This window comes from Protopterus annectens, chromosome 16.part0 (assembly GCF_019279795.1).
Source record: "Protopterus annectens isolate FY-2018-M chromosome 16.part0, PAN1.0, whole genome shotgun sequence".
Taxonomy (NCBI): Eukaryota; Metazoa; Chordata; order Ceratodontiformes; family Protopteridae; genus Protopterus; species Protopterus annectens.
The window spans coordinates 556594249-556619163 of record NC_056750.1 but is presented as its reverse complement, the minus strand read 5'-3'; the positions used below and the strand labels follow the sequence as shown (position 1 = coordinate 556619163).

Genomic DNA, 24915 nt, shown 5'->3' with positions numbered 1-24915 from the left:
GACGTTTAAAGGGGTGGCAAAAAGATCGCAATGGCTGGCCCCATTTGCAGAAGATCTCTTCCGCTATGTTCTGATTCAGAGACCACTCGTGAGGCATCAAAATTCCCCTGTTGAGCTTGTCAGCTATCACACTGGACTTTCCCAGGATATGCATTGCTACTAGAAAGCATTGGGAAGATATTGCCCACTGCCAAACTCTCACAGCCTCTCGACAAAGTGGGTATGATCTGGTTCCTCCCCGTTTATTTACATACCATACCACTGACATATTGTCTGACTGGACTACAATTATCCCTAGAGGAAGAGAGTTGTGGAGTGCTTGCAACGCCAGAAGTACTGCTCTCATCTCTAGAACACTGATGTGCAAATGGGCCTCATGTTCTTGCCATATGCCTTGGACTGTCTTTCCCAGATAATGCCCCTCCACCCTATCTGGGAAGCATCCGTGGTCACAGTAGCAACAGGTTGATGTGAAACGAATGGTCTCCCGATGGTTAACTCGTTGGATTAATCCACAAACGAAGATCCTTCTTGCAAGTTTCTGTTAATATGGTTGGGTGAGACAGAGGAAGTTCCTGAAGTGACCAGTGAGAGAAGAGTAACCACTGTAGGATTCTCATATGCATCCTGGCTACGGAAATGAGGGTTATGGTTGAGACCATTGTACCCAGTAGTTTGAGCACTACCTTTGCCTTGACCTCGTGTTTGGGAAGAAGAAGCAATATCTGTTGTTTGCGATTCATAATTCTGTCGGCGGGAAGGCGAGCCATCATTGAAACTGTGTCTGCTTCTGTACCTATAAAGGTAACATGCTGACAGGGCAACAAGGCATATTTTTGCAAGTTTATTGTAATGTCTAACTGAGCACAAATTTGTAGGGTCATGTCTCCGGCCTGTTGATGTAGATGCTTGGTGGTGGCAGTTAGGAGACAGTTGTCCAGGTATGGAAACACTCGGAATCCAAGACGTCTCAAGTGAGCCATTACTATTGCCATGAATTTGGTGAACACTCTGGGGGCTGTAGTGAGACCAAAGGGAAGAGCGCGAAAATGATAGTGACTGGCTCCCAGCTGGAAGCGTAAGTGACTCCTCGATGCTCTGTCCATTTTTATGTGGTAGTACACATCTTGGAGGACTATCGAGCACATCCAATTGTCTTTCCCTAAAAGGGGAAGTATAGACTGCAATGTCACCATTTGGCACTTGGACTTCTTTACTGATTCGTTTAGTTTGCTGAGATCTAATATGAGCCTCCAGTCCCCTGTGCTTTTTGGTACTAAAAAGAATCTTGAGTAAGTTCTGAATCATATCTGGTCTGCGGGGATGGTCTGGATGACTCTTTTGTTTAGCAACTTTTGGATCTCTACAGTTGCTTGATCCCTGTGATTGTGTGGAACATCCAGGATTTTCCTGGTTGGAGGAGGGGGGTAGGAAAAGGGAATGGAGTATCCTCTGGCTATTATGTTTTGTACCCACTTGTCTTTTGTGATGTTGTGCCAGGCTTTCTGGGTACAAAGATAAATGTCCCCTGACTGGTTCCAGAGTAGCACAGTCAGGCCTCCTTTCAGGAGCGCTGATAGGGAATTCTGTGAAAGGAATCATGGTCACCCTGGTTCTGTAGACCTCCTCTGCCTCTAGGATGGCGTCTACTATTACTTCCTCCCCCTCTGCCCCTGGGGAAGTAATCACCTCATGCATCTGGGAAAAATCTCTGGGATTTCTTGAACCACATTTTCCCGCCTTTCTGCCCTTTAGGATAGGGTCTTGAAGGAATGGAAAAATGTACTCCAATGGCAGAGACAGTTTTCCCTTCCTGCTCGCATCTGATGAGTGTATCCTTAATTTTTGGTCCAAACAATGAGGAACCGTCAAAGGGGGCATTTGTGAAGGTAAACCTAAAGGGTTCTGCAAAGTTACACAAGCGCGTCCACTAGTGTCTCCTCAGAGGAAACTCCTGAACCCGCTGTCCTACTCGCTCCATCTGTTGCATATATCAGTCTCACAGAGGAGTTCATTAAGGAGTTTAAGGTGGATAACTGAGTGGTAACCTTTTCTGGTACCCCCGCAGTTGAAGAGCCTTGTACAGTATGTCCTAGTTCCATCAGGAGATCTCTCTGAAGCCTTGTAAAATGTGTAAGATAATTCCGTGATCTAAGGGTAAAAGCCGCTGAAGAAAAAACACGCTTCCCATATCGGTCTATCATTCAAGACTCTTTGTTCGGCGGATGGATAGATGAGGATATCTCTGCAATCTCCTTGTTGGTGGCTGCTGCTACCACCATAGCATCTATTGGCACATCTTTTGTCAAGAAATCCTTTTCCTTGGGGGCTAACTGAAATTTCTTTGGCCTCCTAGGGACTGGTTCCATGGTGTCAGGTGATTCCCATGCCTTTCAACTGACCAAGTCCATGAGCTCATCGAAAGGTGGAGACACCCAAGAGGCTGAAGGTTGAGATCCGAAAGCTTTCAGGTACACCGACTCCTCATCAGAAGGGGTGATGGTAGTCCAGCCATCTCTCTATTTTAGGATCTCAAGGATATCTACACAGGAGATATCAGAGGATGACCGTGGGGACCCTTCTGACTCCTCGAGGTCAGTGTCAGAGGTGACAGACTCATCAGGGGAGTCTACATGCTTCTTCTTGCATGTTTTCTTCAGAGGAGGTTCCTCAGAAGGATATTCTGGGGAGGTCTCTGAAGAATGGGGACCACCCAAAAAGGGTTCGTGAGGCTGCGGATCAGGTCGTGCCAAGACAGAGGCCGGTGCTTTTGGGGGGAAGAACATCAGCATCCTTCTGTAGAGCTGTAGATTTGGTCCACACACTCATCAGCTCAAAGGCAGACTCCCCCGGTTCCCAGGACACAACCGGTTCCAAAGAAGCAGAGGTAGCCCTGGTTCCAGGGAAATCGGCTCCGAGGCCAATGTCGGAGCCAAGCTCAGCCAAGCCGACGCACCGAGAGGTAGACTCGGAACCGAAGAGGCTCGGGTCTGAGAATCTCCCTTGGGGCCGACTGCTGAACTTTGGCTCCTAGACATTACGGATAGCACCAAGAGTGTTGGAGCAGATAGTTCCGGTAAGGCCTCATGGGGTGCTAGAGCTGAAGGTTCTACTGCAAGCGGTACTGGATCTTCAGGCTTCAACAGACTGGTATGGCGCGGAGGAGGAACAGTAGTGGATGTAGACAGTTCGGGCGTCTCCAAAACCAGCTGGGCAGGAGCCGAGAGCAAATTTGCCAGCCCCGGTGCCTTCAAAAGTCTGTGCACCACCCTCTCCACATCTTCATCCAAAAGTTTGCTCCTAGAGGACCTAGAGGAAAGGGTTGGTGAGAGAGATCTCTGTAAAATAGGAGATCTCAAGGTAGGGGAGACCGGAGGAATGTCGGTAGACTGGCTTTGAGTTGAAGCATCCTTTTTCAGCTCTTGGGGCCGATGTAGGCACATCAATGGTAATAACCTCAGTCAGCTCCGAAGGCAGTATAGCCAATGACGTGGAAGTCTTAATTTTAGATATTTTTTCAGGAGGTCCAGAACTCTCTGAGGATACTGGACATGGCCTCTTAGCAGCCGTTTCTTTTTGACTAGAGGAAGACTTTGCAGAGTGAGAGGATGAAGAACTACCTAAAACTTCCTCAAAAGATGGTTTCAGGAGACCTTTCAAAATAAGCTTGTTTTTCCTTTCTGGAAGGACTCTAGAACTAAAAGCATGACAAAAAGTACAACTCTCTTGTAAGTGAATGGCTCCTAAACAGTAAACACATACAGTATGCTCATTCGTTATGGACATTTTTTGATTATATTTTTGGCACTTCTTAAAACCCGAAGGTTTATGATCCTTTTCTTTTTCTTTAGACATACTAGACAACTCTAACTAGCAGCAAATGTCATAAAAAGCAATAGAAAGAGAATTAGCTAGGTCCTCTAACTTAAACGGACTTCAACTACAGGGAGGGTAAAAGCACACCACACAAAGAAGAAATAATAGGAGAAGAGGGCTAGGTCCTCTAACTCAAACAGTCCTAGCCCTGCTAAAGCAGAAAGGAAACACACCAGAGATGGCCCCTTAGCAGTCTTTGGTAATAGGGTTATATGAAGAGAACACAACACACTGTAAAAAGAAACAACAGTATAATAAGAGGACTAGGTCCTCTAACGTAAACGGGTCTAGCCCTATGAAAAACGAGGGAAAAACACAGAACTAGAAAAGTTCTCTAATGAAACAGACTTTGTTAAATAAAGAAAACACGCCACATCTGTAAAACAGTTAGCTAAGCTACCAATGCTTAATAACAATATACAAACGTGTCGGTAAATCCTAATACTAATCAGAACGGACTAAACTAGAAAGTTCTCAATAACAAATACTCTATATTAAGCTAACAAAAAGCCGCTAAAAGGCTCAACAAGAAAATAGCCAAGTGTAACTACCACTACGGGATACCAATAAGACGCACACAGGCCTGTGGAAAAAACGATGGCCAAAACAGCAAAACTATCAAACAACACCTAATATTCACTACTACGTAAAGCTAATATTCCAACTATATTTGAACTGTTTTCTAACAGAAATCAGCTATATCCTAACTATATGTAATAAAAAAGGCACAGATACTGGGTAAAATGCTCGGTATTCACCTAAAAGCAAAAAATAACAACAAAATAATGAACAAACTACGACTGAAGGAAGAAAACAAACAAAATTTAATGAAAAGTTAGCGCTTTCACGATCCAAACTGATCGCTTCTTCAGACTTAAATCATATTACTGAACATCCAAATTTAACTTAAAAGACAGCCTATCACAGTGGAGAATGGACTAACTAAATTGGAAAGTGCATTTATCTAAAAGCTTTAATTATTTTAACGCTAAAAATATTTAAAAAATGTACAACTATTAGTAAAATGTATAAATACTACATATTAATACAAAAAAAAAAACATTTGACACATAATTTTAATGTTTCAATGGTCTGGCTTTCAGAATAGGTTTAAGTGATACCATACCATTAATTCCAGGTGGTTTATCAGCCTGCAGTTTCATAATCCACTTCTGTTCAACCTCCTCTGTTCTGTTCTTAATATCTCCACCTCTTAAGCTTTCTGATAAAATCTCTAATACAAAAAAGTTAAAAACATGGTGTGCATCCCTTTTTCTTGTACATGCTTAGCCAAAGCACTAGTTTCCTTATTGTTTACAATGTCCCTCATATGTTCCAGGAATCTATCTTTAAGGCATCTATTTGTCTTCACAATATAAAAAGCATCTCAGTACTTACAAAAACTAAAATAGACCACATTCTGCGTTTTACAATCTGCATAAAAGTCAGCCTTAACTTTAAATTTCTGACTTCTGTGCAAAAAAGAAGAGCCTGAATATATGTACTTACAAGGCTGTACAATTTCTGCAGGGGAAGGTGCCTACTCTGTTAGAGCATTTCCTGCTGGTCATTCCTGAGGACTTATCACAGAGCTGCCTCTTAAGTGACTTTCTATTAATAAATGAGAAATGTGGTACTGTATCAATAACATTTTCTAGTTCAGTTATCAATGTTAATATATTCCAGTTTTTTTCAAAAATGTTACAAAATAACTTAATATCACTAGAGTATGATACTGGAAATCTAATTCTGTCATTATTAGCCCTAGAATTACTAAGGCTCCCTTCTGTTGAATGGGAAAAATAAGGGTTGCCACTACTATTACATACTTCATACATATGACTGACACTTTCATCTATCTCACTTTGATTATAACCCCTATCCATGAAATCTTTCCTCAGTATACACACTGCTGCATTTAACCCATCATCTGTGTTACATATCCTGCTCATTCTCAAGAAATGCCCCTTGAGAACATTCTTACTCACATGTCTAGGGTGCATGCTTGATTTGTGTAGGATGCAATTTGTTTCTGCTAGGTTTTCTGTACAGGTCTGTAGTTAATCCCCCAGGTTGTATCTTACTAACTTTTACATCTAAAAACTCTATTCTCTCATTAGAGTACTTATAAGTGAACCTCAGGAAGTTGGTAGACATATGAAGATAATCAATAAATTGTTCTAATCTTTCTACTGTACTTCCCCATAAAAGGAAGACGTCATCTACAAAACGTACATACCATAAAATTGCATCACTAAAATCATTGCCTTGGAGTAGAGGACTGTGTTCCCATTGTACCAATGCTAGGTTGGCGGAGCTATTGGCACAAGCTATGCCCACAGCCACACCAACCTTTTGCAAGTAAAACATCTCATTAAATATGAACACATTATTATCCAAAATAATCTCAAGTAGGTTACATATCAGGTTAATTTTAGCAGAAGTAAAAACTTTTTTAGTACACAGCAATTCACGTACATTCTCAATGCCCCATTCATTAGGTATTACTGTAAAGAGAGATATTATGTCCATCGTAGCAAAATATATCCTAACTATAAATGTAAGACAAACACAGAAGAAAAAGTTCATTTAGCCACGGCCAAGAAGAGCACTTCTGAACTTGTAAAGCAGCAAACGAGTTCTGAGGATTGATACCACTACATTACGGGATATCTATCTTGCCATAAGCTAACTTAAGAGACTTTGAGCTTTTTTAATTGGCAGAGTCAGACCCACGGATAGGCTCCGAACCCACATGTAAGAATGAAGGAAAGCTAGGACAACATAACATCTGCAGATACAATATTCCTCATACTTTCACATTTGTCAGAACAAACAAACATATGAGCCTGACAATTCAAAATTCTGAGATTCAAAGATCACTTTTTCCCATACTTATCAGCAATGTTCCCATCTTTATCAGAAAGAGTAGGATTGGAATTATCTAAGTATTTATCATCAGTGCGATTAACTAAGGTTATAGCTCCTGTGTCAGGTTTGGAAACGGTGCATAAAAATTTAAAAGAATGAAGACTGTATAAATTCTATCTGCTATTTTAGTGGCAGCTTGCTGGCTATCACAAAAATTGCATACAGTAAAACACATTCTATAAAGCAGACAAAATAGGAGGGATGGGTGTAGATTCTAGAAAATCCTTCTGTAACAACTCATGGTAATTTCTGAGGGACTGAGAAACCTCAGTGTTCTCCCATTGCAAACATTTGCATGTTGTAATAATAGTCTCAGAGAAAGAGATCCCCCCCCCCCCCAAGGAGAATCAAAAACTGAGCTCCCCTCCGAGTCTGAATCAGAAATCTGTGGGGAAAAAAATATGAATCCATCCCTGCATCTTCCTGTTCAAAACCTTGAATTTCTTCCTAAAAAGAGGAATCCCCCCCCCTTTTTTTTTTGCTTTTCTTGTTTACTAGAAACAGTAAGGATCAATAGCCCGAACTGAGCCAGACCAAGTAAACTACTTCTGTTTAAAAAAAATTGAAGAGAAGTAGATACATGCTTATTTTTCTGTTTCTTTTTGACAGAAAAAATGGGGTCAACAGTGTTACTAAAGGCAGAAGCTACTTTCCTAAGGACGGGCACAGCATTCATACACTAAAGCGAAATCTTTCTGTTCCTTCTCCCAGGGACAACAAAGAGTGGCTCTTCCTTGCCCACTGAGGGGACTCCAACAGGGCAGAGCATGTGGCTAACCCACTGTCCATAAGTGGCTACATGTGCTACACCAGAGGGATTCAAGGCAAAAATGAGTGGTCTGAGATACAATAAATGGCCACAGCAGTCATCCACCTGCAGCTAAAGCAAATTGCTAGCCTGCTATGGTAGCAAAGGTTGTTTGCTTAACTTTCTTTTTTGGGTCTGGCAGAAAAGACCGACTGTGGGACTAGTAGTCTGTTTTACAGTCATGTTGGAAATGGTGCCTCATTCCTGGGGAACAGGAGCAGCAAATGCCTGTAAAATTACCAAGCCATAAAAGTTACTTTTTTTTTTAACATAAGAAAACACAGTAAAAAGTAGTTTAAATCACCATGCCAACCCCACCAAGGAAAACTAAACACAATTTCTCCACAGATAATACATTTTCAGTTAGTTAACACAACTTTTAAACTGAAAGAAAAAAAGAATGCTCCATTTAAAAGTATATTATAATCCATTAAAACACAACACTCCCATCTTTAAAATAACTTTCCTGAAGAGGAAAGCAATAATAGCATCAATAAAATTAAGAAAATGGAAATTTTTTTCACCCAAAGGGAACTTCTCTGATCAGCAATGAAATCACAAGCCAACCGTCGATTTTTGAAAGCCTCAGAGGAGTGTATTCTTCAGTGGCAGTAAAGCTCTGGAGGTCTTTGGGCCTAAACTTGTCTTTTAGTCAGCTCAGCTCAAGCTGCTTGACAGTTTGGGTGGGAGAAAGCTGTCCTGCAGCTTTGGAAGTTGTCTGGCTGTTATTTCTTTGGCAGGGTACAATCCATACAGCTAAGGCTACAGCAGCAGTGATCAATATGACAAACATATCATGTTTTTAGCAGAACATTAACTGTGCTACTCATATAGCTCTTGAGAATCAATAGTTTCCCTCAGTGACATAAATAGCAGAAGTTGACAATTAAGTAAACTACATTTGGATCAAGACACTTCCTCAAAAAGGTCAAAGATGTCATGTCTACATAATGCAAGTTACTCCAAAGAACTCACAGCATGCCCTGCTGACACTCTCAGCAGCCTCTAGTTCAGCTAGAGATATGTATCAAAAATGCTTTTTATTTTTGCCTAAATAATTATTAGCCTCATCAGCAGTAAGTCAACATTCATTATGCAACTCAAACAGGAATGAATGACAGTATGTTAATAATGTACTTTTAATTCTTTATTTATTTGTTATCCTTTGCTGACCAGGTTAGCCCCACTAGGCTAGTGGACTCCTTTCATGGGAGACCTGAGGTGGCATTTATATTACTATGAGAAATTTGGCTAGGGCATCAGGGGGACTTGCTCTTCTATCTTCAATACACGCTGCAGGATCTTTTACATTCACCTAAACTTAAGGCAGCATACTCTGCAAGGTTTGCATACAATAAAGCTAGCAGAATGACTACACTTAAGGTATGACAACTTTCAGTAGTTTCAATAAGCTTAAGAATGTGAAGCCAACATACATAAACCACAGGTAAAACATTTTCCATTAAAATATGGATGGTAATGGCAAGCCCTCTAATACTGTTTTTAAACTAAAAAAGTTGAATGGAAGGCACAATAAACAGTTATTATGAGGATTATGCTGTGAGATGGTTCAACAGCATTAAAAGACAAGCTTATTTTTTTGTTGGTTCAAATGTTTGTTTAAAAACTCCAAGTGGGCCAAGTCAGGATTTACGTAGCAGCAACAGTAGTACTTCAGAAAAATTAAAAGGGGGTTCACTGCATGGTCCAGCCGATGTATTTTTAAAATCCACTGCCCACCAGATTTTATAAAAGCAAATCATGGAAATCTCTTACTGGAGGGAGTGCAATAAATAAAGATAATACAAAATGCATCTCTTGGCTCCCTAAAAAACACCCATGGATCTACCCACAGAGAGAATGCGACATCATCTGTGACTCGTACACCTTTAGTACAAACTTGTTGTTAAGTTCAGAACCAGTATGAGGAGGTAAAATGTGTTAGGACGAGCCTTCTTGCCTTTACTGGCACAGATTTCTAAAGCAAAGCAAAACATTCAGATAGCCAGGTTTTTGTTCTATGAATTGAACAAGTTATTCAGTACTTATAAAAAATAAAGATAAGTTTATCACTTACCATTGCTGCACCTCCTTCTCTGTGACTGTAACAGAAAGAAAAAGTGAGTTACAATTTTTTTCCACAATTTATATCATGCATTTAAATTTCTACGGCATCTGGTCAGGAAGAAGCAGCTAGAGCAAAGTGACTGAACATCTGGCTAAATCTCCACTCAGGAAAACATTATATACTCTTTTTCTGTTTCAGTAAAGCCTTCAATGCCACCTGCAATTTATCCTAGCATTTTTAGATAGTTAGAAATACTCCTCTTTAGTGACCATCCCCTCCAGGACAAATTTTCAACAGTATATTTATTTTGGTGATTCAACCACACAGCTCTCAGTTGAACTTCTTACTTCCAGTTACATAATGTGAAATACAACTGCTAACTAAAATCACAGGACACCAGTGAAGACAAATTCAGTGGCCACTAATTAATGAAAGCCATAATTTTTTCTGCACCAGACTCCTATCCTTTTCTGCTGCAGTTCCCATTACTTATTTCTCTTTGTTTTCAGCGAAGTTCCAATTGGGGTTTATCCCATTTTCCATGGAGGCTTGGGGGGAGAACAGTTCTACATATTAGACAAGCACAATTAAAGACATAAAAATGACAATTTGGAAAATACATTGTGTTCACATGACACACAATTATATGAATACATGTAGAACACATACAGACAGTGGATATATTATGTAATGTGCTTATTAGTTGGAAGTACAGAAAACGGTAACAAAGGCAACAACGGATTTAGTAGGGGTTAGAACTTAACAGGACAAGTAGTTATATGAAACATTAGGCAGACTCAGGTAGAGAGCTTGAATTAAAGAATATAGAGGTAGTAGTAGTTACCTGGGGAATGGAAGTTTTGTAAGAGAGAAAGTAAGCGGTACATGAAGGGGCAGTCTGTATGAAGAATAGTGTAAATGACAGCTGTGGGAAAACATACAGTGAGATTTCTTGGTGTTAGAGATATAAAGTTACATGTGTAAGACTAAGGCACAGAAAAGGTTAGGTAAAGGCAGTGTAACTTTCATGGTGGAATTTAGTTTGAGCATGGTGGAGGCAAGTGAGGGGGTTAGCCTGGGATAGTATGTCATGCTGAAGAAAGATTCATACGTGCACTGCAGTTTTAAATATACACGCAGAATTTTCAAATGGAACAAACCTTTATTAAAATGGTGAGTCATACAAGACCTTTCAAACTCTGTCATGTCAAACATACTTACCAGTATCAGCTCACCTCTCCAAACCATAATGGCTGCTAAGCTACACATCCATCCAAACAAACTTCTAAATTCTGCAGCACATTCCTCCTTTTCAGTATTAAGGGCTGTTACATTTTATTATCGATGCCTTTTTTTACCCACAAAAGAGTACATAAAAATCATTACCACTTTTCCTCCTATACCACTTTTCAGCCCTGTTACCATCCCCACTACTGCTACGACCAAAAGAATTATCCCTAATAAAGTAATGCGGCACAACATGGGTGCAATTACAGCTCATATGCACAAGGAATGTTTTGCTATTTTAACCTCGACTCTTGGCCTTCTCTATCCATGCACTACAATGTGTATGGAGTACAGTGCACTCCCCCCAGTGTCCAGAAGGTGGCTCCAAGCTCCATTATATTACACACCATTGCCCTATGATGAGAGAACTCACCATCAGCCATTAAATCATCCCTACCCAAGCTGGCTATCCAACATCAGCCAAACCCCTTCCACGTGCAGCATATTTGGGGAGCAAAATCTTTATACCACTGAGCTAGTGTAACTTTTGGTATGAGGATTGTGATAATTCAAAAATTAAAGGAAATAACTAGTTCTGTGGGTCCTGTACATCTGGATGTGTTCCCTGTATATGCTCTGATACAGTAAATCTGGACTTCCAGTAAATACTTTGCACCTGACAGCAAGCCCTTCATTCAACACTTTTTTTTCTTTTTAATAAGAAAAACTGCAAAACAGCAAATGAAATGCATACTAATTCAGTAGGAGAGACTTACTTGCTACATTAAGAGACTCAGGTTTGGGACTGAACTCTCAGTGGTGCTGTTCCTTGCTGGAGCTACCCTACTAATGGCAACACGTGAGAGGTTTGTTGCCTTTTACAATTAATGCAGCAACCAGCAAGAAAGTCAGCACCTTCTTCTGAAGCCATGAAACAAACGGAGGGTGCAGTAGCTAAAACATTATAGAACAAAGTATAGACACAAATTAGGAAGACTGGCCAGGTAATGAACATAGCTGAATATACAGCAAGGTTAAGAACTTACTGTAGTTGTATTAACATGATAAAGTAAATGCACAATACACACACACCTGTGACAAAAGGAGATACTGTCAGCCCATCTAGCTGGAATTCCGTAAATAATTATATGTCATTGGTTAATATCAAAATGATTTATATAAGATGCTTGGGTTACAAACATATTAGAACTGTATGTCATGTGCATATCAAACTACTTGCACTGACATGCATGTTGAAAAGGTATTTGCAAAGTGCTGTTTGAAATGTAAATACAGTGTGCTCTACTGGATGAGAACATAAATGCACATGCACTACTATAAATGTTTAAATGTATATATTTTAACAGTGGAAACTGGAATACAGGAAGTTAACTTGAGAAAAAATAACTGAAATTAAATTACTTTATGGCTAGGCTACAAAATATTGTATCTTTCAGTTTTCAATACAACAGACCCAATGGCTGTACTAGGAAACTTTCTGTATTGTCTTTAGGGTGAAGTAATTACTAGTCTTGAAAGCATGAAGAAATGCAATTGTTTTATGACTTCCAGCATCTGCCAGAGATCTGAGGAGAAGCCCTTGTATGTATATTTTTACATACTGATGTTAAATGTTACCAGCTGCCACCAATGGTTGTTTGGCCTGGGAACTAGCAGTCAGATGACAAGAACTGATGTCATTCTGCAAGCTATCCCATAAGTAATATTTTAGATATTAATTTTGAGAAACGTTTCTTAGTGAGACTGAGTATTCTGCATTCTGTCTTGGACCTGACAACAACTAGAAGATCCATTCACCACATCTGCCTTGCTCTGTTAGTAAGTTCTTAGATTATAGTATAATTCTCTTAGATTCTGTCAGGAATATAGTGAAGCTTAGTTTAGATATTCTTCACTTATTTATTTGAGACTGTTCTGCAATGTTGTTTTACATACGTCCTGTGGTTTTGAACTCTGATGTCACTGTGAATATATATTTAAGATTGTCTTGTTCTTTTATTTATTATCATAAATATATTTAAACCTTTCATTGAAGCTTATCTGTGTAGAGATATTTAGGTTTTGTGAGTACTTGCAGATTTATTTGGTGGCACTATGAGGGCCACTCCTAATAGCCTTGCTCTTGGTCAAACTACCATTTCTGTTAATATTAATATTACACAGTAAGACTGGACACCCTTTGTTAAAGGCCTTAAAGTACCTGGCAGGAGTGACTTGTGGCAGTAAAAGCTACCTTACAGTCTGGGCAGAAGGGGTCATAGCTACTAACCCTGTGCCAGCCTTTCCCAGGTGTGTGTGTGTGTGTGTGTGTGTGTGTGTGTGTGTGTGTGTGTGTGTGTGTGTGTGTGTGTGCATGTGTGTGCGTGTGTGTGTGTGAGTGTGTGTGTGTGTCTGTATGTGTGTCATCTACTTGGGCAGGGACATGAAGCACTGGTTAGACAGAGAGGGTGCTGGAGGTCTTAGCTTGGTCACTCAGCTGAGATCTCTACTCTATTGCTGTTCCAGTGGGAAGTCTTATTGAGAAACCAGCCCAAGACACACTGTGGTATCTGTGTGCTCCTAAGGGAAATTGCATTTGATGCAGAGCTGCATCTCGAAATACTGGGCGTGTGTACTTGCTATCCTCCCAGTGAACGTCCCTCACTGTTGCCAGTGGTGAGAATTGAGGCTCCTTGATTACTAGTCCAGTGGTGGGTTGTCACATATTGGTGGGCAGTGGTGGAATATCCACATCGCATACTGTTTGGCAGTGGTGGGAATACCACATCACATATTGGGATTCAGTGGTGTGGATATTGAACTCCTGTAGCCTGTAAACAGTGGTTACTAAAGACCATCTTTGTACTCTCAAACAGCCACACAGCAGACATTCAGAGTTTCATATCACAATAGTTTTATTTATTTTTTTTTTTAACTTACTTAGGGAGAGCAGGCAAGGATATCAGAGGAAGATTATGGCAAGCTGACAAGGAGCCAGTTAGCTGAGATGTGCCAAGCCAAAGGACTGGGGCATGCCAACAAAACTAAAGGAGAAATGATTGCAGCCTTAACCACAGCTGCATCGCTGAACAGCAACCAGGAGGACAACCAGACTGGCCTTGGGAATGTACAACTCACAGAAAATGAACAGTTCAACTTTGCCTCAGAGGACTTAAAAATCCATCTGGAGTTAGAGAGACTTGAACTGGAGGCCAAACGTTTGTAAACAGAATCAGCAGACAGACTGCGGTGTTTGGAAGCTGAAGAAAATAAGAGGCTTAAGCAACATGAAAAGGAAATTCTGACTCTTTGCCAGGGTCATGGAGGTAATGAGGAACAGAGTAACCAAACCCCAGAAGCAATAAAGGTCAGTAAAATTCATCCACAATTTACAGAGGGTGATAAATTTTGATAGTTGTATTCATATGTTTGAAAGGGTATATAAACAGTATAATGTTGACCAAGGGCTCTGGGTATGGTTCCTGACCCCCCTACTCCATGGTAAAGCTGTAACTGTTGTTTCTAAACTGTCTGACATTGATTGTCTAGACTATAAGCAAGTAAAGAAATGTTTATTAGAGTGTTTTAAGTTAACACCTCAAGCTTATAGAAAAAAAAGTTATGTGAGCATAGGCGCAAGGCAGATGAAAGTGTGTGTGATTATACTGCTGAATTAAGCACTTATTTTCATAGGTGGGTGAGTGGGTGTCAGGTCACCACTTTTGAATGGGCTAGCAGACCTTCTGGTGACGGAACATGCCCTTAGCACTTTGCTTGAGGACATGAGAATCTGGTTGGCAGACAGAGAATGCAACAACGAAGATGAGTTAGGGAAAAAGGGAGACCCATAGCTAGCAAGCAGGGCATCACTGCACGGGAAAGGGATATCCAGTGCTGCACATGGGTCTAAGGGAACCCATGGTGGGCAGCCTGAACCACCCTAACAGAGTCCACCAGTAACAGAGGGAGCCACTAGTTCAGGTACACGGACAGGATCAAGGGCTAAATGTTTTAAATGCAACTACCATACTGCAAACTACCATAAGAGGTTATAGCCAATCATAGTGGATGGGAAACAGGGCACTGCTAAGAGATACACAGATTCTGACCTAACCATTGTGAAGCCTGCAATGGTTAAAGAGAAGCACTACTTGCTTGGGCAGTCTACTCCAGTCAAGAACTTTAGGAGGGACTCCATTCCAAATACTTTTGGCTAGGGTTCACCTTGATTGGGAGGGTGGAAAAGGAAGCAAGTAAGTAGGTGTGTTTGAGGATATCTATACAGATGTCCTGATAGGGAATGATTTTGATAATGCAGTACCTTGTGTGCATGCAGTTACATGCAGTCAGTCATGGAGAGACAAGCATGTGAATCTGGTACCCTGGGGGGACCCAGACAGGCTGCAGACTTGAAGCCAGGACCAGTGAGGTGGTTACTTCAGAGAGGCAGCTACCCTGTAGCAGTGTTGTTTTTAATTTATCTGCATTTATTTAAACTGTATTTGCGTTAATATTGCTACACACAAGTGTGCTAGCTTGTACTGTATTTTAAGTGTTTTTGCTACTGTTTTAACTGCTTTTCTGCAAAAAAAAAAAAAAAAACAAAAAAGTTGTAATCTTGTTTCCTGCCTTTCCTGTAACTAACCTAGTCCAGATACAGATTTGCTGTATCCAGGACTGTTTTGTAAGTTTCTGAGCCCCCCAGACCTTTCAGTGTTGGAGGGAAACCTTTTAGCTTATCAGTGAGAGTGGTAAAACACAAGGTAGCCTATCTACCACAAGAGGAGTGGTTTCTGGCCCAGAAATTGTAGTTTACTGGCAGTTTTTCCATCCCTTTCAACTTTCTGGCTTAAAAGCCCAGGTTTGCGCTCGTTTAAGCTCCACAGATCCAGTTTTGGCATCCTGCATACTACAAGAGCAACAGGAAAGAGAAAGAGATACCCTAAGTGCCTCCATTTTGACTTTTATATGATTTACTGCTCTCTGCACTTGTTTTTTTTTTGTCGTTTTTAATTTATTTGCATTTATTTAAACGTTATTTGCCCTAATATTGCTACACACTCAAGTACTGCATTTGAAGTGTTTTTGTTACTGTTTTAACTGCTTTTCTGAAAAAAAAAAGTTCTAAGCTTGTTTCCTGCCTTTCTTGTAACTAGTCTAGTCCAGATACAGATTTGCTGTATCCAGGACTGTTTGTAAGTTTCTGAGCCTCCCAAGACCTTTCTGTGTTGGAGGGAAGCCTTCTAGCTTATCAGTGTGAATGGTAACCTCTAGGTAGCCTATCTACCACAAAAGGAGTGGTTTCTGGCCCAGAAATTGTAGTTTATTGGCCATTTGAGCAGTTTTTCCATTCCTTTCAACTTTCTGGTTTAAAATCCTGTGTTTGTGCACATTGGCGCTCAGCGGAGGTAAACTATTACCGGTGCCAGAAAGTCTGCTCTTAAATTTTTCCCTTAGAGCGTGCTTGTTCTTTTACTTCTTGCACTTCAATTAGCTTAATCAGCTAGCACTTTAACAAGCTTTTGTAGCATTTATTGCAACACACTTAGGTGCTATCAGCACTAGGTGTTCCTTCGCAGAACCAGCACCAGTACTTATTAGTTATGACCACCCCTCCTGGTATGACTGTAGGGCAATTTCCTGTGCTTTCTCCTGCTAACCTGGTGCATTTGGGCATTCTGAAACAGTGTGGCAACTGTGTGATGTACACAGACAACCCTCTCCTCTTACCTACCAACACTCATACATGTGAGAAATGCATTTATATCACAAAACTGGAAGCAGTGCAAGCTCCACCCAAGACTGGACAAGCTGGTTAAGAGGAGAAGGTCAACATCTGCAACTCACTACATAGAGAATACAGTCCTCCAAAACACCAACCATCACAACCCACACGTAGAAACACAAACCATACACCCACCTTTGCGGAGGCTATCAATAAAAATTTACCCAAACAACAGAGATCCCCGAGACAGAAATGCACTTAACCAACACAACACAGCACCAACCCCAAAACACATAGCTCACCATCATAGTGTGCCCCTCAAACTAAGCCCTTAAGGCAAAACACTTTGCCCAATGTACGAATCATAGGAGACTCAACTTTGAGGCACACTGATGTCCCACTCACTAGGTTGAACAAGGAGAAGGTGACAGTCAGTGGTCTGTCAGGTGCCAGGATCCACCGCATAAAACATGCACTCAAAACATTCCACAACAAGTTCAAATATGACTCAGTCATTGTCCATGTGTGTGTGAATGACCTGAGACATACCTCCCTGGACTACATAAAAAGAGATGTGATAAAACTCTCGGATTATGTGTCTCAGGTAGGTATGACCCTAGCCCTGAGCAGTATTCTACCATCACCTAGAATGATACCACAGTACAAGCAGAAAATGATTGACTTCAATAATTGGCTAAGTTTCTTGTGTCATTCTAAGGGGATCCAGTATGTCTGCCTGGGATGACATGATCGACAGACCTCGTTGTTTTCCCAGAGATGATCTGCATCTGTCACCCCAGGGATTCTCGGTACTGGCTAAGGTTCTTGCCACCCATATAGTGCCTTTTATAGGCAGTGTTCCAAAGACCAAAATTCCACCATAACTATAACAAAGAAATGCAATATGAGGGTCATGCTGCTCAGTGCTAGAAGTCTAAATCCCAAGATGCACTCACTCGACGCTCTCCTCAAAATGGAGAATGTCGACATCTGTGCTGTAATGGAGATCTGATTTAAACAGGCATAAAGCAACCCTGTGCTCCCAGGCTACAACTCACTCCATACCTTTCAGCCCCAGAATACGGCCAGAAGCTCCAAAGGTGGTGGTCTTCATATTCTTAAAGGATACGCACACCTCTAGACTGGTAGCACAGCATAATGCATCTGAGATACTTCAGGTACAACTAACACTGGGTAAGACGGCGATACAAGTCATAGGCTGCTACAGAACCCCAAACATGTCCCTAGACTCCCACTCCAAGTTCCTAAGCACCCTGGAATCTATCAAGGTCCAGCCCAATACTCTCATACTGGGTGACTTCAACTACCCTTTCATCATTTGGGAAAACTATTCAAGTACCAATGTAAAGGCCCAACACTTTCTGGAATTTATCAATTCCAATGCCTTCGACCAGCTCATTCTATTCTAACCCCCACTAGAGGAAGCAACATCCGCGACATGGTTATCACCAACATGGGAGACCGTTGCTCCACACCTATAATCAGTTCCTACCTGGTTAAATCCGACCACAAACTGATCACCATGGAAATCTCCATCTCACCTACAACCCCCGCTAAGGTGACCAGCCTGAAAAACTTCTCTAAAGCCAACTTTGGGCTCCTAAAACAGAGGTGGCTATCTTCTCAGCATCCATGCCAATGGAAAATAGCTGTATAACTGCCAAATTATACACCAATGCACTGTAACAGCATGTACACAAATGCATGGACCTTGCCATACCAAACAGAACTAATACACTCTCCTCCAAAAAAAAGGAAGCCAATCTGGTGGTCCCCAGCCATCAATAAACTCTAAAACAGAAGGAAGAAATTCTTGCAGAAAAAAATGAAGTCACAAGACTGGAAAACCTCCCTTATCAGTCTCAACAAAAATCTGAGATCCCTTATCAAATCCTTTAAAGCCAGCTATGAACGCAGAATTGTGGCTGACACCAAAAACAACCACAAAGCCTTCTATAGCTCTATCAAAAACCTCCAAGGCAATACACAGATTTGCTGTGAGTTACTGCACAATGGCACCTCCTATACTGAGCCAACAGATATAGCCAACATACCGGTCGAGAGATTCAGTATTAGCTTTACACCCCCCCCCCAGGGCCTTATCACAATACCAGAAGAAAGCCTGGTACCCACCATTTCTGTGGCACAGGTAAAAGCTGCACTGTCCAAAGCCAAGAATACAGCGTCCATGGGACCTGATAATATACCTGGGTGCATCCTACATGAGCTACAAAACAAACTGGCACCGCATCTGTATGCCCTGTTCAATCACAGCCTTACCTCAGGCTATGTCCTTAATGAATGGCACACTGCTACAGTTATCCCCATCCATAAAGGGGGAGCAACTACAGACCCTGGGAACTATTGCCCCATTAGCCTGACAAGTCTGGTATGCAAAGCTATGGAACGCATCATCATGGACATGCTTAACAAAGATATAGGCAATCTCCAAACTCTTGACCCACACAGTTTGGCTTTGTCAAGGGGGGAGATCCTACCTGCTGAACCTGGTTGACTTCTTTGAGGCAGTCAACAACGTTGTGGATGAGGGTAAGGCACTGCATATAGCCTACCTCGACCTGGCCAAGGCCTTTGATACCATTCCCCACTCAGGTATCATTGATAAACTCATCAAACTAGGCATCAGACCTTGCATCACTAGGTGGGTTACAAATTGGCTCACAGATAGGACCCACAGAGTGAAAGCTGTGGATTCCAAGTCAGACTGTCGACCAGTCATGACTGGAGTCCCACAGAGCTCAGTCCTGGGCCCTCTCCTGTTTGGCATTTACTTCTCAGAAGTCCAGCCCAACACAGGAAGACTCTGGCTGACCAAGGTCACTGATGACTGCAAGCTAGGAGTCATTATCAACTCCCCAAGTGATGCAGACATCCTACAAAAGGGCATCTCTGAGACCAATGACTGGTGTCAGAACCATGACTTGAAGCTTAATGCCAAAAAATACATTATCATCCCCTTTGGAAAAAACTCAGTTCCCATGAGCTACCACATTGATGGGGGCCCACTGAACACTGAAGGGGCCATAAGAGATCTGGGCACCCAGGTCGACAGCCACCTCACCTTCAACCACTACATTGCCACTGTGGTCAGAAAGTCCTTCTACATGGCACATCTTACAACCAAAGGTTTCGCATCCAGGAAGAAAGAGGTCATCATCCTTCTGTACTCATCCCTCATTATACCAATCATCAAATATAATGCCCCATTTGGCATATACTTGACCAGACACCTACAACAGCTGGAGAGGCCACAAAAGTACCTCACAAAAAGGATCCTAGGCCTTAAACACATGTCCTACATGGACAGACTCAAGAAACTTCATCTGGTCTCAGTCTCTTATTGTCTACTTAGAGGTGATCTCTGCTTGACTTACAAAGCCTTGTCCAACCCGACCCAATCCTACTTGAAATGCTACACCTAAAGAAATCCCAAAGCCCCCGTGCCACAGCTCCAGACATCACAACCTCATTACCACAATTATCAGAACATGCTGTAGGGACAGGTTCATCTCCCAAAGACAGTCTATACTCTGAAATAAGCTTCCCATTCATGTCAAGCACAGCAACTCACTGGCCCTCTTCAAGACGGATCTTGACGAGTGGATGGGTAACAAACTTCATCCCAGGGATCACTCCAGTTGCCCTACTGGATAGGGGCACTGTGAATTAACATCGGGTGGCATGGTGCCTAGGCAATTTTTTTGGGCTAGGCTTGTAAAGGCTCTATGGCCATTAACCTAGTACACACCTATGAAGGCGAGCCACAGCTGCTGGTGGGTACCGACATTCCCTTGGACAGAGTGACTGTAAGGGCAGAGGCGAGTAGCAGTACCCAGGCTGACAGTGAATCACCTCTATCAGAGGATACCAGAGTTCCTGTGGAAGGGGATCTGAAAATGGTTACAAAGAGACTTGAGACAGGTTCAGCTCTTAGACCCTACAGTACAAGGCTTGACTGAGGTAGCTAGGGAGGCACTGATTCTAAAGTAAAGGAGGAATGTGTATACTTGGACAAACGGTTACTGTATAGACAGTGGACCACTGAGGGAGGGCTAGAGGGTGAGAGAATACAGCAGTTGGTAGTGCCCAGAGCCTACTATCTGGCACTTCTACCCATACCCCATGACATTTCCTTTGCAGATCATATGGGCATAAAGTGTACCAAAAGACGTATTATACTGAACTTTTATTGGCTTGGGATGCAAAAGGATACTGCAGAACCTGTGAGCAGTGCCAAAAGGTAGACAAGGCAGGAGACAAGGTGAAAGCTCCTTCGATGCCTTTGCCTGTGATTGAGGAGCCATTTCAGAGGATAGCTATGGATATTGTTGGGCCTTTGAGTATCCCAAGTTCCACAGGAAAGAAGTACATCCTAGTGGTTGCAGATTATGCTACCAGATTCAGTTAGGTGGTGGGCTCTGTCCTACATTGAGGCAGAAAAGGTGTCAAATGCTTTGTTAGAGATTTTCAGCAGGCTAGGTTTCCCAAAAGAAATACTGACTGACAGAGGTGCCAGTTTCATGTCAGACTTGCTGGGTTGTCTGTGGAAGAACTGTGGGGTGAAGCATCTAAAGAAAACCCCTACCATCCTCAGGCGAATGGTCTGGTGGAGAGGTTAAACTTCACACTAAAGACCATGCTACAGGAATTTGCAGACCATCTCTTCTTTTCTTACAAAGAGGTGCCCCAGGAATCCACAGGTTTTTCAACCTTTGAGATGCTGTACGGGCATAGGGTGAAGGGACCTCTACATTTGATTTGTGATGAGTGGGAGGGTGAGTGCGAATCCCACAAGGAGTCTGTTGTGGGGAGGGTGAGTGTGAATCCCACAAGGACTCTGTTGTGGCATACGTCCTAAACCTCAGGACAAGGCTCAGGGAACTCATGGGGTGGCCCAAGAGAACCTGACAGAAGCCCAACAGCAGAAAAAAGTCTGGTATGACAGGAATGCTCGAGCTAGAAAGTATGCTGTGGGGAAGCAGGTTATGGTTCTCATTCCTGTCAGACAAAACTGGCTGCAGGCAGCTTGGGGGGACCCTTCAAAGTGGTAAACCAGGTCAGTGATGTTAACTACATGGTAGAACTGCTAGACAGAAGGCAAGGGCACAAACTGTACCATGTTAACATGATGAAACCTGACCATGCTAGAGATGTCCTTCTGCTGAGTATATGCAGTAGGAGGCAAAAGGAGTCTGAGGGGAATCTATGGCTACAGGGAACCAGCCAGCAAAATCACAAGTTACTGTGGTGGAGCCTAGGGTTGCAGGCATATGATATGACAATGCAGCACCACGGTGGGCTTAGCAATGCCAATACAGATGGGCTCTCAAGACAAGGAATGAGATAATGCATTCCCAGATAGGCTCATTCCACTCAAGCAATGTTTCTCAAGGGTCACTTGAAAAACTATCTTGAGTCTTCGAAGTGGAGAGGAAGTGTGATGAAAGGAGATACGGGCAGCCCAGCTAGCTGGAATTTTGTAAAATAATTATATATCATTGGTGAATACTGAAATGATTTATATAAGATGCTTGGGTTAAACATGTATTCGAACTGTACGTCATGTGCATATCAAACTGCTTCTACAGATGCATGTGTTGAAAAGGTATTTGCAAAGTGCTGTTTGAAATGTAACCAGAGTATGCTCTACTGGAAGAGAACAGAAATGCACATGCACTACTTTAACTGTTTAAATATATATATATTAACAGTGGAAACTGGAATACAGGACGTTCAGAAAAATAACTGAAATTAAATTACTTTATAGGTAGGCCATAAAAGATGGTATATTTCAGTTTTCAAAACAGTAAGACATACAATGTCTGTACTAGGAAACTTTCTGTATTGTCTTAGGGGTGAAGTAATTACTAATCTTGAAAGCATGAACGAATGCAATTGTTTTATGATTTTAGCATCTGCCAGAGATCTGAGGAAAAGCCCTTGTCTGCATATTTTTACAGGTAGATGCTAAATGCTACCAGCTGCCATCAATTGGCCTGGGAACTAGCAGTTAGATGACAAGAAATTAAGTCATGCTGCAAGCTATCCCAGAAGAAATACTTTAGATATTAATTTGAGAAGTCTCTTAGTGAGACAAAGTATTCTGCATTCTGTCTTGGAACTGGCAACTAGAAAAGCCAGTCACCACATCTACCTTGCTCTATTAATAAGTTTTTAGATTATAGTGTAATTCTCAGTCAGTCAGGAATATAGTGAAGCTTAGTTTAGATAGTCTTTATTTATTTGAGACTGTCCTATAATGTTGTTTTACATATTTTCTGTGGTTTTGAACTCTGATGTCACTGTGAATATATATTTAGTATTATCTTGTTCTTTTATTATTTATTATGAAATATATTTAAATCTTTCTGATCTGTTCTGATCTGATCTTGCTGATCTGTGTAGAGATATTTAAGTTTTAAGGGTACCTGGATATTTATTTGATGACACTGTGTGGCCACTCCTAATAGCATTGCGCTTGGTCAAACTACCATTTGTGTTAATATTATTACACAGTAAGATTGGACACCCTTTGTTAAGGGCCTTAAAGTAGCTGGCATGAGTGACTGGTGGCAATAAAAGCTACCTTATAGTCTGGGCACAAGGGGTATAGCTAGTAAACCTCTGCCAGCCTTTCCCAGGGGTATGTGTGTGTGTGTGTGTGTGTGTGTGTGTGTGTGTGTGTGTAAATCAAACCTCAAGGAGTGTGTGCATCAGTTACTTGGGCAGGCACAAGAAGCACTGGTTAGACAGAGAGGGTGGTGGAGGTCTTAGCTTGGTCACTCAGCTGAGATCTCAACTCTATAACTGTGCCAGTGGGGAGTCTTACTGTGGATCTGGAGAAAGAGTGAGAAACGAGCCTCGGAATGACTGTGGTCTCTGGGTGCTCTTAAGAGAAATTGCACTTGTGCAGAGAGCTGATCTTGAAATACTGTGTGTACTTGCTATTCTCCCAGTGAATGTCCCCCACTACTGCCAGTAGTGAGGATTGAGGCACTTTGATTACTGATCTAGTGGTGGGTCATCACAACACCTGCAAACAGAGTTCCATTTATCCAATGTTAGTGATATTTATGACAGTAAAGTATATTAATTGCAGGATTTCTACTGAAAAATTCTATTTAGCATACATAGTAAACCATCAACCCTCACAAAGGCTGACTAATACATTTTATGCGGCTTTTCTAGTGTCCCAGAGAAAAGCAATTACAGTTATATGAAAATCTGAAAGTAATACTTTGACAGCTCAAATTATGGTAAATGCTGACAAGTTTCCAGTTAAAACCTTTTATTGTGTTCATTCTGATAATTAACTGACCTCATTGGAACACATAGAGAGAAACAATTAGCAAAAATTTAATGATTAAGACAGAACTTTAAGAATAGACAAGTTTGACTCCAAAATAAGCCAATACTTCAGAATTACAGCACAAAATTAAAAAAAAAATGAAATCATAACCACTTCCATGAAATATAACTAAGCAAATGCAGCCGTAAAGAACACCCATCACTCGTCAAGGAAGATGCACTAGAATAAGTGAGACGTTGACATGCATACTGCTCTAGCTTAAGGATTAACCAAATTGTATGGACATAGACAATTAAGATATGGGATGTACCACTACAGGAAGAATGCTGGAAAACCAGGAAGTGAACCCCTATTATAGCTTGCAAAGAGCTAACCAGTCAATCACAAATCAGAAAGATTGAACAAGGATATTAATTTTGAATAACCAACAGTTCAGTCAAGTATAAAATTCACTTAACTACCTGACGTCAAGATTTCAAATTGTCATGACAAATTACTGAAGTACCTATTTCAAAAGCTAAAGGATTCCTGTATAATGAACATACACATTACACAACTTCAATTTGTTCCTCCACTCCTTAACATTACAAAATAATACTTTCTACATGCCTTCAAACAAATTAAAAACAGCTTGCTTAATTTTTGCCAATCATGCAATTATGCAACTCATGTTCATTATTTTTTAAGTCATGCAAGCAATCAAAAATTTTAAAGAAGCAAGTCAAAAATAAAACAAACAACATACTTCATTTGTTAATGATTTGTTAAGCAACCATAATGAAAGCACAATGACTTCACATTGTATTTGTAACTATGAATAAGACATAAAACAGTGCTTTCATATTATGCTTTCTGTTATCTAGACCAGCGTGCCACACAGCCTGACAAAATATTGAAACATGTAAAGAAAGGTATAAAAAAGGTATAAA

The 24915-nt window shown here is 41.3% G+C and overlaps 1 protein-coding gene across 1 annotated transcript in view; it reads right to left on the bottom strand.

The window, feature by feature from the left end:
- NCS1 (neuronal calcium sensor 1) overlaps positions 1–24915 on the bottom strand; it is a 1842585-nt gene that overhangs the window by 1076029 nt on the left and 741641 nt on the right. Inside the window, exon 3 of the mRNA XM_044058472.1 lies at positions 9693–9717. Within this exon, the coding sequence (XP_043914407.1) occupies positions 9693–9717 (25 nt within the window). The remainder of the gene's footprint in view (positions 1–9692; positions 9718–24915) is intronic.